The 15,415-nt window shown below is 43.8% G+C and overlaps 1 protein-coding gene across 2 annotated transcripts in view; it reads left to right on the top strand.

Moving 5' to 3' along the window:
• The window catches only part of LOC115769331 (titin), an 86,766-nt gene that overhangs the window by 45,980 nt on the left and 25,371 nt on the right, over nt 1–15,415 (top strand). The window contains exons 22-24 of one of the 2 annotated variants that reach the window (XM_030714092.1): nt 5,117–7,459; nt 7,682–14,747; nt 15,040–15,264. In XM_030714092.1, the coding sequence (XP_030569952.1) occupies nt 5,117–7,459; nt 7,682–14,747; nt 15,040–15,264 (9,634 nt within the window). The remainder of the gene's footprint in view (nt 1–5,116; nt 7,460–7,681; nt 14,748–15,039; nt 15,265–15,415) is intronic. The other variant, XM_030714091.1, reaches the window with a different exon arrangement.

The raw sequence follows: 15,415 nt of genomic DNA, 5'->3' as shown, positions 1-15,415 counted from the left end.
CAAGAAGGTTAAGGGCGACAAACAAGAAGTCACCAAGATTGAAACCATCGAAGAGGATGACAAGCAACCAGAGACAACTGTCACAGTTGAAGAGATTCCAGTGGAAGAAGAACAAGTTGAACATATCCAGGAGCTTCCGGAAGAGGTTCGTGTGATTGAAACAGTAACCGAAGACGGCAAGCCTAAGAAGAAGAAGATACGCACACGAGTTATCAAGAAAGTTAAGGGCGACAAACAAGAAGTTACCAAGATTGAAACCATCGAAGAGGATGACAAACAACCCGAGACAACTGTCACAGTTGAAGAGATTCCTGTGGAAAAAGAGCAGCCTGAACAAATCCAGCTTCCAGAAGAGATTCGTGTGGTTGAAACAGTAACCGAAGACGGCAAGCCTAAGAAGAAGAAGATACGCACACGTGTTATCAAGAAGGTTAAGGGTAACAAACAAGAAGTCACCAAGATTGAAACCATCGAAGAGGATGACAAACAACCAGAGACAACTGTCACAGTTGAAGAGATTCCTGTGGAAAAAGAGCAGCCTGAACAAATCCAGGAGCGTCCGGAAGAGGTTCGTGTGGTTGAAACAATAACAGAAGACGGCAAGCCTAAGAAGAAGAAGATACGCACACGTGTCATAAAGAAGGTTAAGGGCGACAAACAAGAAGTCACCAAGATTGAAACCATCGAAGAGGATGACAAACAACCAGAGACAACTGTCACAGTTGAAGAGATTCCAGTGGAAAAAGAGCAGCCTGAACAAATCCAGGAGCTTCCGGAAGAGGTTCATGTGGTTGAAACAATAACCGAAGACGGCAAGCCTAAGAAGAAGAAGATACGCACACGTGTTATCAAGAAGGTTAAGGGCGACAGACAAGAAGTCACCAAGATTGAAACCATCGAAGAGGATGACAAGCAACCAGAGACAACTGTCACAGTTGAAGAGATTCCAGTGGAAAAACAACAAGTTGAACATATCCAGGAGCTTCCGGAAGAGGTTCTTGTGGTTGAAACAGTAACCGAAGACGGCAAGCCTAAGAAGAAGAAGATACGCACACGTGTTATCAAGAAGGTTAAGGGCGACAAACAAGAAGTCACCAAGATTGAAACCATCGAAGAGGATGACAAGCAACCAGAGACAACTGTCACAGTTGTAGAGATTCCTGTGGAAGAAGAACAATATGAACAAATCCAGGAGCTTCCGGAGGAGGTTCGTGTGATTGAAACAGTAACCGAAGACGGCAAGCCTAAGAAAAAGAAGATACACACACGTGTTATCAAGAAGGTTAAGGGCGACAAACAAGAAGTCACCAAGATTGAAACCATCGAAGAGGATGACAAGCAACCCGGGACAACTGTCACAGTGGAAGAGATTCCTGTGGAAAAGGAGCAGCCTGAACAAATCCAGGAGCTTCCAGAGGAGGTTCGTGTGGTTGAAACAGTAACCGAAGACGGCAAGCTTAAGAAGAAGAAGATACGCACACGAGTTATCAAGAAGGTTAAGGGCGACAAACAAGAAGTCACCAAGATTGAAACCATCGAAGAGGATGACAAACAACCCGAGACAACTGTAACTGTGGAAGAGATTCCTACGGAAGAAGAACAACCTGAACAAATCCAGGAGCTTCCAGAAGAGGTTCGTGTGGTTGAAACAGTAACCGAGGACGGCAAGCCTAAAAAGAAGAAGATACGCACCCGTGTTATCAAGAAGGTTAAGGGCGACAAACAAGAAGTCACCAAGATTGAAACCATCGAAGAGGATGACAAGCAACCAGAGACAACTGTCACAGTTGAAGAGATTCCAGTGGAAAAAGAACAATTTGACCACATCCAGGAGCTTCCGGAAGAGGTTCGTGTGATTGAAACAATAACCGAAGACGGCAAGCCTAAGAAGAAAAAGATACACACACGTGTTATCAAGAAGGTTAAGGGCGACAAACAAGAAGTCACCACGATTGAAACCATCGAAGAGGATGACAAGCAACCAGAGACATCTGTCACAGTTGAAGAGATTCCTGTGGAAGAAGAACAACCTGAACAAATCCAGGAGCTTCCGGAGGAGGTTCGTGTGGTTGAAACAGTAACCGAAGACGGCAAGCCTAAGAAGAAGAAGATACGCACACGTGTTATCAAGAAGGTTAAGGGCGACAAACAAGAAGTCACCAAGATTGAAACCATCGAAGAGGATGACAAGCAACCAGAGACAACTGTCACAGTTGAAGAGATTCCAGTGGAAAAAGAACAAGTTGAACATATCCAGGAGCTTCCGGAAGAGGTTCGTATGGTTGAAACAGTAGCCGAAGACGGCAAGCCTAAGAAGAAGAAGATACGCACACGAGTTATCAAGAAGGTAAAGGGCGACAAACAAGAAGTCACCAAGATTGAAACCATCGAAGAGGATGACAAGCAACCCGAGATCACTGTCACAGTGGAAGAGATTCCTGTGGAAAAGGAGCAGCCTGAACATATCCAGGAGCTTCCAGAGGAGGTTCGTGTGGTTGAAACAGTAACCGAAGACGGCAAGCCTAAGAAGAAGAAGATACGCACACGTGTTATCAAGAAGATTAAGGGTGGCAAACAAGAAGTCACCAAGATTGAAACCATCGAAGAGGATGACAAACAACCAGAGACAACTGTCACAGTTGAAGAGATTCCTGTGGAAGAAGAACAATATGAACAAATCCAGGAGCTTCCGGAGGAGGTTCGTGTGATTGAAACAGTAACCGAAGACGGCAAGCCTAAGAAGAAGAAGATACGCACACGTGTTATCAAGAAGGTTAAGGGCGACAAACAAGAAGTCACCAAGATTGAAACCATCGAAGAGGATGACAAGCAACCAGAGACAACTGTCACAGTTGAAGAGATTCCAGTGGAAAAAGAACAAGCTGAACATATCCAGGAGCTTCCGGAAGAGGTTCGTGTGGTTGAAACAGTAACCGAAAACGGCAAGCCTAAGAAGAAGAAGATACGCACACGTGTTATCAAGAAGGTTAAAGGCGACAAACAAGAAGTCACCAAGATTCAAACCATTGAAGAGGATGAAAAGCAACCCGAGACAACTGTCACAGTGGAAGAGATTCCTGTGGAAGAGGAGCAGCCTGAACAAATCCAGGAGCTTCCGGAAGAGGTTCGTGTGGTTGAAACAGTAACCGAAGACGGCAAGCCTAAGAAGAAGAAGATACGCACACGTGTTATCAAGAAGGTTAAGGGTGACAAACAAGAAGTCACCAAGATTGAAACCATCGAAGAGGCTTACAAACAACCCGAGATAACTGTCACAGTTGAAGAGGTTCCTGTGGAAAAAGAGCAGCCTGAACAAATCCAGGAGCTTCCAGAGGAGGTTCGTGTGATTGAAACAGTAACCGAAGACGGCAAGCCTAAGAAGAAGAAGATTCGCACACGTGTTATCAAGAAGGTTAAGGGCGACAAACAAGAAGTCACCAAGATTGAAACCATCGAAGAGGATGACAAACAACCAGAGACAACTGTCACAGTTGAAGAGATTCCTGTGGAAGAAGAACAACCTGAACAAATCCAGGAGCTGCCGGAAGAGGTTCGTGTGGTTGAAACAGTAACCAAAGACGGCAAGCATAAGAAGAAGAAGATACGCACGCGTGTTATCAAGAAGGTTAAGGGTGACAAACAAGAAGTCACCAAGATTGAAACTATCGAAGAGGATGACAAACAACCAGAGACAACTGTTACAGTAGAAGAGGTTCCTGTGGAAGAAGAGCAGCCTGAACAAATCCAGGAGCTTCCAGAGGAGGTTCGTGTGATTGATACAATAACCGAAGACGGCAAGCCTAAGAAGAAGAAGATTCGCACACGTGTTATCAAGAAGGTTAAGGGCGACAAACAAGAAGTCACCAAGATTGAAACCATCGAAGAGGATGACAAGCAACCAGAGACAACTGTCACAGTTGAAGAGATTCCAGTGGAAAAAGAACAAGTTGAACAAATCCAGGAGCTACCGGAAGAGGTTCGTGTGGTTGAAACAGTAACCGAAGACGGCAAGCCTAAGAAGAAGAAGATACGCACACGAGTTATCAAGAAGATAAAGGGCGACAAACAAGAAGTCACCAAGATTGAAACCATCGAAGAGGATGACAAGCAACCCGAGACAACTGTCACAGTGGAAGAGATTCCTGTGGAAAAGGAGCAGCCTGAACAAATCCAGGAGCTTCCAGAGGAGGTTCGTGTGGTTGAAACAGTAACCGAAGACGGCAAGCCTAAGAAGAAGAAAATACGCACACGAGTTATCAAGAAGGTAAAGGGCGACAAACAAGAAGTCACCAAGATTGAAACCATCGAAGAGGATGACAAGCAACCAGAGACAACTGTCACAGTGGAAGAGATTCCTGTGGAAAAGCAGCAGCCTGAACAAATCCAGGAGCTTCCAGAGGAGGTTCGTATGATTGAAACAGTAACCGAAGACGGCAAGCCTAAGAAGAAGAAGATACGCACACGTGTTATCAAGAAGGTTAAGGGCGACAAACAAGAAGTCACCAAGATTGAAACCATCGAAGAGGATGACAAGCAACCAGAGACAACTGTCACAGTTGAAGAGATTCCTGTGGAAGAGGAGCAACCTGAACAAATCCAGGAGCTTCCAGAGGAGATTCGTGTGGTTGAAACAGTAACAGAAGACGGCAAGCTTAAGAAGAAGAAGATACGCACGCGTGTTATCAAGAAGGTTAAGGGTGACAAACAAGAAGTCACCAAGATTGAAACCATCGAAGAGGATGACAAGCAACCCGAGACAACTGTCACAGTGATAGAGATTCCTGTGGAAGAAGAACAACCTGAACAACTCCAGGAGCTTCCGGAAGAGGTTCGTGTTGTTGAAACAGTAACCGAAGAAGGCAAGCTTAGGAAGAAGAAGATACACACACGAATTATCAAGAAGGTTAAGGGCGACAAACAAGAAGTCACCAAGATTGAAACCATCGAAGAGGATGACAAACAACCCGAGACAACTGTCACAGTTGAAGAGATTCCAATGGAAGAAGAACAAGTTGAACATATCCAGGAGCTTCCGGAAGCGGTTCGTGTGGTTGAAACAGTAACCGAAGACGGCAAGCCTAAGACGAAGAAGATACGTACACGTGTTATCAAGAAGGTTAAGGGTGACAAACAAGAAGTCACCAAGATTGAAACCATCGAAGAGGATGACAAACAACCCGAGACAACTGTCACAGTGGAAGAGATTCCTGTGGAAGAGGAGCAGCCTGAACAAATCCAGGAGCTCCCGGAAGAGGTTCGTGTTGTTGAAACAGTAACCGAAGACGGCAGGCCTAAGAAGAAGAAGATACGCACACGTGTTATCAAGAAGGTTAAGGGTGACAAGCAAGAAGTCACCAAGATTGAAACCATCGAAGAGGATGACAAACAACCCGAGACAACTATCACAGTGGAAGAGATTCCTGTGGAAGAAGAACAACCTGAACAAATCCAGGAGCTTCCAGAGGAGGTTCGTGTGATTGAAACAGTAATCGAAGACGGCAAGCCTAAGACGAAGAAGATACGTACACGTGTTATCAAGAAGGTTAAGGGTGACAAACAAGAAGTCACCAAGATTGAAACCATCGAAGAAGATGACAAACAACCCGAGACAACTGTCACAGTGGAAGAGATTCCTGTGGAAGAGGAGCAGCCTGAACAAATCCAGGAGCTCCCGGAAGAGGTTCGTGTTGTTGAAACAGTAACCGAAGACGGCAAGCCTAAGAAGAAGAAGATACGCACACGTGTTATCAAGAAGGTTAAGGGTGACAAGCAAGAAGTCACCAAGATTGAAACCATCGAAGAGGATGACAAACAACCCGAGACAACTATCACAGTGGAAGAGATTCCTGTGGAAGAAGAACAACCTGAACAAATCCAGGAGCTTCCAGAGGAGGTTCGTGTGATTGAAACAGTAATCGAAGACGGCAAGCCTAAGAAGAAGAAGATACGCACACGTGTTATAAAGAAGGTTAAGGGTGACAAACAAGAAGTCACCAAGATTGAAACCATCGAAGAGGATGACAAACAACCCGAGACAACTGTCACTGTGGAAGAGATTCCTGTGGAAGAAGAACAACCTGAACAAATCCAGGAGCTTCCGGAAGAGGTTCGTGTTGTTGAAACAATAACAGAAGACGGTAAGCCTAAGAAGAAGAAGATACGCACACGTGTCATTAAGAAGGTAAAGGGTGACAAACAAGAAGTCACCAAGATTGAAACCATCGAAGAGGATGGTAAGCAACCAGAGACAACTGTCACAGTTGAAGAGATTCCTGTGGAAGACGAACAACCTGAACAAATCCAGGAGCTTCCGGAAGAGGTTCGTGTGGTTGAAACAGTAACCGAAGAAGGCAAGCCTAGGAAGAAGAAGATACGCACACGAATTATCAAGAAGGTTAAGGGCGACAAACAAGAAGTCACCAAGATTGAAACCATCGAAGAGGATGACAAACAACCCGAGACAACTGTCACTGTGGAAGAGATTCCTGTGGAAGTAGAACAACCTGAACAAATCCAGGAGCTTCCGGAAGAGGTTCGTGTGGTTGAAACAGTAACCGAAGAAGGCAAGCCTAGGAAGAAGAAGATACGCACACGTGTTATCAAGAAGGTTAAGGGCGACAAACAAGAAGTCACCAAGATTGAAACCATCGAAGAGGATGACAAACAACCCGAGACAACTGTCACAGTGGAAGAGATTCCTGTGGAAGAGGAGCAGCCTGAACAAATCCAGGAGCTTCCGGAAGAGGTTCGTGTGGTTGAAACAGTAACCGAAGAAGGCAAGCCTAGGAAGAAGAAGATACGCACACGAATTATCAAGAAGGTTAAGGGCGACAAACAAGAAGTCACCAAGATTGAAACCATCGAAGAGGATGACAAACAACCCGAGACAACTGTCACAGTGGAAGAGATTCCTGTGGAAGAGGAGCAGCCTGAACAAATCCAGGAGCTTCCGGAAGAGGTTCGTGTTGTTGAAACAGTAACCGAAGACGGCAAGCCTAAGAAGAAGAAGATACGCACACGTGTTATCAAGAAGGTTAAGGGTGACAAACAAGAAGTCACCAAGATTGAAACCATCGAAGAGGATGACAAGCAACCAGAGACAACTGTCACAGTGGAAGAGATTCCTGTGGAAGAAGAACAACCTGAACAAATCCAGGAGCTTCCAGAGGAGGTTCGTGTGATTGAAACAGTAACCGAAGACGGCAAGCCTAAGAAGAAGAAGATACGTACACGTGTTATCAAGAAGGTTAAGGGTGACAAACAAGAAGTCACCAAGATTGAAACCATCGAAGAGGATGACAAACAACCCGAGACAACTGTCACTGTGGAAGAGATTCCTGTGGAAGAAGAACAACCTGAACAAATCCAGGAGCTTCCAGAGGAGGTTCGTGTGATTGAAACAGTAACCGAAGACGGCAAGCCCAAGAAGAAGAAGATACGCACACGTGTTATCAAGAAGGTTAAGGGTGACAAACAAGAAGTCACCAAGATTGAAACCATCGAAGAGGATGACAAGCAACCAGAGACAACTGTCACAGTTGAAGAGATTCCTGTGGAAGAAGAACAACCTGAACAACCTGAACAAATCCAGGAGCTTCCGGAAGATTTTCGTGTTGTTGAAACAATAACAGAAGACGGCAAGCCGAAGAAGAAGAAGATACGCACACGTGTCATCAAGAAGGTTAAGGGTGACAAACAAGAAGTCACCAAGATTGAAACCATCGAAGAGGATGACAAGCAACCAGAGACAACTGTCACAGTTGAAGAGATTCCTGTGGAAGAAGAACAACCTGAACAAATCCAGGAGCTTCCAGAGGAGGTTCGTTTGATTGAAACAGTAACCGAAGACGGCAAGCCTAAGAAGAAGAAGATACGTACACGTGTTATAAAGAAGGTTAAGGGTGACAAACAAGAAGTCACCAAGATTGAAACCATCGAAGAGGATGACAAACAACCCGAGACAACTGTCACTGTGGAAGAGATTCCTGTGGAAGTAGAACAACCTGAACAAATCCAGGAGCTTCCGGAAGATGTTCGTGTTGTTGAAACAATAACAGAAGACGGCAAGCCTAAGAAGAAGAAGATACGCACACGTGTTATCAAGAAGGTTAAGGGTGACAAGCAAGAAGTCACCAAGATTGAAACCATCGAAGAGGATGACAAGCAACCAGAGACAACTGTCACAGTTGAAGAGATTCCTGTGGAAGAAGAACAACCTGAACAAATCCAGGAGCTTCCGGAAGAGGTTCGTGTGGTTGAAACAGTAACCGAAGAAGGCAAGCCTAGGAAGAAGAAGATACGCACACGAATTATCAAGAAGGTTAAGGGCGACAAACAAGAAGTCACCAAGATTGAAACCATCGAAGAGGATGACAAACAACCCGAGACAACTGTCACAGTGGAAGAGATTCCTGTGGAAGAGGAGCAGCCTGAACAAACCCAGGAGCTTCCGGAAGATGTTCGTGTTGTTGAAACAATAACAGAAGACGGCAAGCCTAAGAAGAAGAAGATACGCACACGTGTTATCAAGAAGGTTAAGGGTGACAAACAAGAAGTCACCAAGATTGAAACCATCGAAGAGGATGACAAGCAACCAGAGACAACTGTCACAGTTGAAGAGATTCCTGTGGAAGAAGAACAACCTGAACAAATCCAGGAGCTTCCGGAAGAGGTTCGTGTGGTTGAAACAGTAACCGAAGAAGGCAAGCCTAGGAAGAAGAAGATACGCACACGAATTATCAAGAAGGTTAAGGGCGACAAACAAGAAGTCACCAAGATTGAAACCATCGAAGAGGATGACAAACAACCCGAGACAACTGTCACAGTGGAAGAGATTCCTGTGGAAGAGGAGCAGCCTGAACAAACCCAGGAGCTTCCGGAAGAGGTTCGTGTTGTTGAAACAATAACAGAAGACGGCAAGCCTAAGAAGAAGAAGATACGCACACGTGTTATCAAGAAGGTTAAGGGTGACAAACAAGAAGTCACCAAGATTGAAACCATCGAAGAGGATGACAGGCAACCAGAGACAACTGTCACAGTTGAAGAGATTCCTGTGGAAGAAGAACAACCTGAACAAATCCAGGAGCTTCCGGAAGAGGTTCGTGTGGTTGAAACAGTAACCGAAGAAGGCAAGCCTAGGAAGAAGAAGATACGCACACGAATTATCAAGAAGGTTAAGGGCGACAAACAAGAAGTCACCAAGATTGAAACCATCGAAGAGGATGACAAACAACCCGAGACAACTGTCACAGTGGAAGAGATTCCTGTGGAAGAGGAGCAGCCTGAACAAACCCAGGAGCTTCCGGAAGAGGTTCGTGTTGTTGAAACAATAACAGAAGACGGCAAGCCTAAGAAGAAGAAGATACGCACACGTGTTATCAAGAAGGTTAAGGGTGACAAGCAAGAAGTAACCAAGATTGAAACCATCGAGGAGGATGACAAACAACCCGAGACAACTGTCACAGTTGAAGAGATTCCTGTGGAAGAAGAGCAGCCTGAACAAATGCAGGAGCTTCCAGAGGAGGTTCGTGTGATTGAAACTGTAACCAAAGATGGCAAGTCAAAAAAGAAAAAGATACGCACACGTGTTATCAAGAAGGTTAAGGGTGACAAGCAAGAAGTCACCAAGATTGAAACCATCGAAGAGGATGACAAACAACCCGAGACAACTGTTACAGTGGAAGAGATTCCTGTGGAAGATGAACCACCTGAACAAACCCAGGAGCTTCCGGAAGAGGTTCGTGTTGTTGAAACAATAACAGAAGACGGCAAGCCTAAGAAGAAGAAGATACGCACACGTGTTATCAAGAAGGTTAAGGGTGACAAGCAAGAAGTAACCAAGATTGAAACCATCGAAGAGGATGACAAACAACCCGAGACAACTGTCACAGTTGAAGAGATTCCTGTGGAAGAAGAACAACCTGAACAAATCCAGGAGCTTCCGGAAGAGGTTCGTGTGGTTGAAACAATAACAGAAGACGGCAAGCCTAGGAAGAAGAAGATACGCACACGAATTATCAAGAAGGTTAAGGGCGACAAACAAGAAGTCACCAAGATTGAAACCATCGAAGAGGATGACAAACAACCCGAGACAACTGTCACAGTGGAAGAGATTCCTGTGGAAGAGGAGCAGCCTGAACAAACCCAGGAGCTTCCGGAAGAGGTTCGTGTTGTTGAAACAATAACAGAAGACGGCAAGCCCAAGAAGAAGATACGCACATGTGTTATCAAGAAGGTTAAGGGTGACAAGCAAGAAGTAACCAAGATTGAAACCATCGAAGAGGATGACAAACAACCCGAGACAACTGTCACAGTTGAAGAGATTCCTGTGGAAGAAGAACAACCTGAACAAATCCAGGAGCTTCCGGAAGAGGTTCGTGTGGTTGAAACAGTAACCGAAGAAGGCAAGCCTAGGAAGAAGAAGATACGCACACGAATTATCAAGAAGGTTAAGGGCGACAAACAAGAAGTCACCAAGATTGAAACCATCGAAGAGGATGACAAGCAACCCGAGACAACTGTCACAGTGGAAGAGATTCCTGTGGAAGAGGAGCAGCCTGAACAAACCCAGGAGCTTCCGGAAGAGGTTCGTGTTGTTGAAACAATAACAGAAGACGGCAAGCCTAAGAAGAAGAAGATACGCACACGTGTTATCAAGAAGGTTAAGGGTGACAAGCAAGAAGTAACCAAGATTGAAACCATCGAAGAGGATGACAAACAACCCGAGACAACTGTCACAGTTGAAGAGATTCCTGTGGAAGAAGAGCAGCCTGAACAAATGCAGGAGCTTCCAGAGGAGGTTCGTGTGATTGAAACTGTAACCAAAGATGGCAAGTCAAAAAAGAAAAAGATACGCACACGTGTTATCAAGAAGGTTAAGGGTGACAAGCAAGAAGTCACCAAGATTGAAACCATCGAAGAGGATGACAAACAACCCGAGACAACTGTTACAGTGGAAGAGATTCCTGTGGAAGATGAACAACCTGAACAAATCCAGGAGCTTCCGGAAGAGGTTCGTGTTGTTGAAACAATAACAGAAGACGGCAAGCCAAAGAAGAAGAAGATACGCACACGGGTTATCAAGAAGGTTAAGGGTGACAAGCAAGAAGTAACCAAGATTGAAACCATCGAAGAGGATGACATGCCAACAGAGACAACTGTCACAGTTGAAGAAATTCCTGTGGAAAAAGAGCAGCCTGAACATATCCAGGAGCTGCCAGAGGAGGTTCGCATGATTGAAACAGTAACCGAAGACGGCAAGCCCAAGAAGAAGAAGATACGCACACGTGTTATCAAGAAGGTTAAGGGTGACAAACAAGGAGTCACCAAGATTGAAACCATCGAAGAGGATGACAAACAACCCGAGACAACTGTCACTGTCGAAGAGATTCCTGTGGAAGAAGAACAACCTGAACAAATCCAGGAGCTTCCGGAAGAGGTTCGTGTGGTTGAAACAATAACAGAAGACGGCAAGCCTAAAAAGAAGAAGATACGTACACGTGTTATCAAGAAGGTTAAGGGCGACAAACAAGAAGTCACCAAGATTGAAACCATCGAAGAGGATGACAAGCAACCAGAGACAACTGTCACTGTGGAAGAGATTCCAGTGGAAGAAGAACAACCTGAACAAATCCAGGAGCTTCCAGAAGAGGTTCGTGTTGTTGAAACAATAACAGAAGACGGCAAGCCTAAGAAGAAGAAGATACGCACACGTGTTATCAAGAAGGTTAAGGGTGACAAACAAGAAGTAACCAAGATTGAAACCATCGAAGAGGATGACATGCCAACAGAGACAACTGTCACAGTTGAAGAAATTCTTGTGGAAAAAGAGCAGCCTGAACATATTCAGGAGCTGCCAGAGGAGGTTCGTATGATTGAAACAGTAACCGAAGACGGCAAGCCCAAGAAGAAGAAGATACGCACACGTGTTATCAAGAAGGTTAAGGGTGACAAACAAGAAGTCACCAAGATTGAAACCATCGAAGAGGATGACAAACAACCCGAGACAACTGTCACTGTGGAAGAGATTCCAGTGGAAGAAGAACAACCTGAACAAATCCAGGAGCTTCCGGAAGAGGTTCGTGTGGTTGAAGCAATAACAGAAGACGGCAAGCCTAAAAAGAAGAAGATACGTACACGTGTTATCAAGAAGGTTAAGGGTGACAAACAAGAAGTCACCAAGATTGAAACCATCGAAGAGGATGACAAGCAACCAGAGACAACTGTCACAGTGGAAGAGATTCCTGTGGAGGAGGAGCAGCCTGAACAAATCCAGGAGCTTCCAGAGGAGGTTCGTGTGGTTGAAACAATAACAGAAGACGGCAAGCCTAAGAAGAAGAAGATACGCACACGTGTTATCAAGAAGGTTAAGGGTGACAAACAAGAAGTAACCAAGATTGAAACCATCGAAGAGGATGACATGCCAACAGAGACAACTGTCACAGTTGAAGAAATTCCTGTGGAAAAAGAGCAGCCTGAACATATCCAGGAGCTGCCAGAGGAGGTTCGTATGATTGAAACAGTAACCGAAGACGGCAAGCCCAAGAAGAAGAAGATACGCACACGTGTTATCAAGAAGGTTAAGGGTGACAAACAAGAAGTCACCAAGATTGAAACCATCGAAGAGGATGACAAACAACCCGAGACAACTGTCACTGTGGAAGAGATTCCAGTGGAAGAAGAACAACCTGAACAAATCCAGGAGCTTCCGGAAGAGGTTCGTGTTGTTGAAACAATAACAGAAGACGGCAAGCCTAAAAAGATGAAGATACGTACACGTGTTATCAAGAAGGTTAAGGGCGATAAACAAGAAGTAACCAAGATTGAAACCATCGAAGAGGATGACAAGCAACCAGAGACAACTGTCACAGTGGAAGAGATTCCTGTGGAGGAGGAGCAGCCTGAACAAATCCAGGAGCTTCCAGAGGAGGTTCGTGTGGTTGAAACAGTAACCGAAGACGGCAAGCCTAAGAAGAAGAAGATACGCACACGTGTTATCAAGAAGGTTAAGGGTGACAAACAAGAAGTCACCAAGATTGAAACCATCGAAGAAGATGACAAGCAACCCGAGACAACTGTCACAGTTGAAGAGATTCCTATGGAAAAAGAGCAGCCTGAACAAATCCAGGAGCTTCCGGAAGAGGTTCGTGTTGTTGAAACAATAACAGAAGACGGCAAGCCTAGGAAGAAGAAGATACGCACACGTGTTATCAAGAAGGTTAAGGGTGACAAACAAGAAGTCACCAAGATTGAAACCATCGAAGAGGATGACAGGCAACCAGAGACAACTGTCACAGTTAAAGAGATTCCTGTGGAAGAAGAACATCCTGAACAAATCCAGGAGCTCCCAGAAGAGGTGCGTGTGGTTGAAACAGTAACCGAAGACGGCAAGCCTAAGAAGAAGAAGATCCGCACACGTGTTATCAAGAAGGTTAAGGGTGACAAACAAGAAGTCACCAAGATTGAAACCATCGAAGAAGATGGCATGCAACCCGAGACAACTGTCACAGTGGAAGAGATTCCTGTGGAAGAAGAACACCCTGAACAAATCCAGGAGCTCCCAGAAGAGGTGCGTGTGGTTGAAACAATAACCGAAGACGGCAAGCCTAAGAAGAAGAAGATACGCACACGTATCATTAAGAAGGCTCAGGGCGATAAACAGGAAATCACTAAAATTGAAACGGTTGAAGAAGATAAAAAGCCTGAAACAACAATAACAATAGAAGAAGCCAAAAGTCCATTTGGGGAAAAAATAAGTTTAAGGAAAAGAATTGTTGTTCATAAGCCTGATGATGATGTTACTGTTGTTGAATTACCGGAAAGAAAATCAGTAATTCTATCTGAAAAGAATGATGGTACTCCAATCAAGACGGTAATTAAAACTAAAATTATAAAAAAAGTGCAAGGCTCAAACATGGAAGTTACCAAAGTTCAAACTGTCGATGAATATGAAAAACCAATTCAGACAAAGGTTACTGTTGAGAATTACCAAGCTCCTTTTCCAGATCTTCCGGAAGAAAAGTTTACAGAAGTTGTTGTTTTACCAGATATTGACGTTAATGCGGAAGTTGTTGACGCAGATGGGTTACAAAAAGTTATAAAATCTAAAAAGCGGGTCATTAAGAAACCTAAAGACGAATTTAAAGAAGAAGTGACGGAAATTGATATTACTGAACAAGATTCAGGAGAGCCCATTTATAAAATAACTGTCAATGAACTTCCATTTACGGAGCCGACTCAAACTGATAATAAGTCAGTTGAGTTACCAGAACAAGTAACTGAGCTGGAAGTCGTTTCTCCCGATGGAACAAAGAAGAAGAAAATTGTTAAGACAAGAACATTTAAAACAAAAATTGATGACAATCATGATGAAGTCACTACAGTTAATACTGTTGAAGAGGAAAATATGGAACCAATAACTACTGTGCATGTTGAAATTGTCCCAGTCGATGAAACGTCTACATTGCCCATTCCTATTGAGGAGTTGCCAGAAGAAATTGTTTATACTGAGGAAATTGCAGATAATAAGAAGCCAAGAAAAAAGAAAACCAAAACTCGAACATTCAAAAAACAAGGTCTTGAGGATGAAGAATATTACCAAATACAAACTATTGAAGAAGAAGGCAAAGAGCCTTATTCACTTATACGCGTTGTTAGTGATGAAAGCATTGCCGACATTATTGATATTAGTAAACTTGATGATGAACAACTTCCTAAACACAAAAAACCAAAGCCACACAAACAGAGGGGTAAGAACACAAATCACAACACTATACTTACACCACATTTTACACGAGAGTTAAAAATGAAGAATACGCAAAATACATTTTATATAAGTAATTTATTATTAAAGGGGAGGCGCCGCCACTTAAAAACGCTTTCTTTTTTTTCTATTAAATTAATGCGCTGAAACTTAAGTATTAAATTAAAATGTTATCTTTGAAAAAATGTTTAACCTTAAGTTACATATCTGGACTGTTAATAACAAATTTTTCTAATCATTCCATATTAATCAAAATACATACCAAAACATAAACACAGCGGATAAACAACAACCCGAACACACTGAAACGGAACACCCAGTTTACATAACCACATTCAAATCTGTACAAAGTGAAGATGGCGAAACCACAATTCAAACTGAAAATAAAAGAGTTTGTCAAGAGGAAGGCATCGTTGTTGAGGAAATGCTAAGTGACACTGAACCCGTTACGGAAGACACTACACAATCAAATATTGAAATTGTCGAAGTCAGCGAGCCTACAGGTGATTTTCTTGAAATATTTTCTAACTCACATACATACAAAAACATGCATATTACGGCGAACAATTCTCGTAGTACAAACATGTTGCTAGAATTAAGCAAAAATTCTCGAATTCGTCTTCGGTAGATTAAAATTAACTTGTCCAGGTACAT

Source organism: Drosophila novamexicana, unplaced genomic scaffold (assembly GCF_003285875.2).
Source record: "Drosophila novamexicana strain 15010-1031.04,08,12 unplaced genomic scaffold, DnovRS2.1 tig00004554-arrow-pilon, whole genome shotgun sequence".
Taxonomy (NCBI): Eukaryota; Metazoa; Arthropoda; class Insecta; order Diptera; family Drosophilidae; genus Drosophila; species Drosophila novamexicana.
The sequence above is the reverse complement of the archived record's forward strand: the minus strand, read 5'-3'. Positions and strand labels throughout refer to the sequence as shown.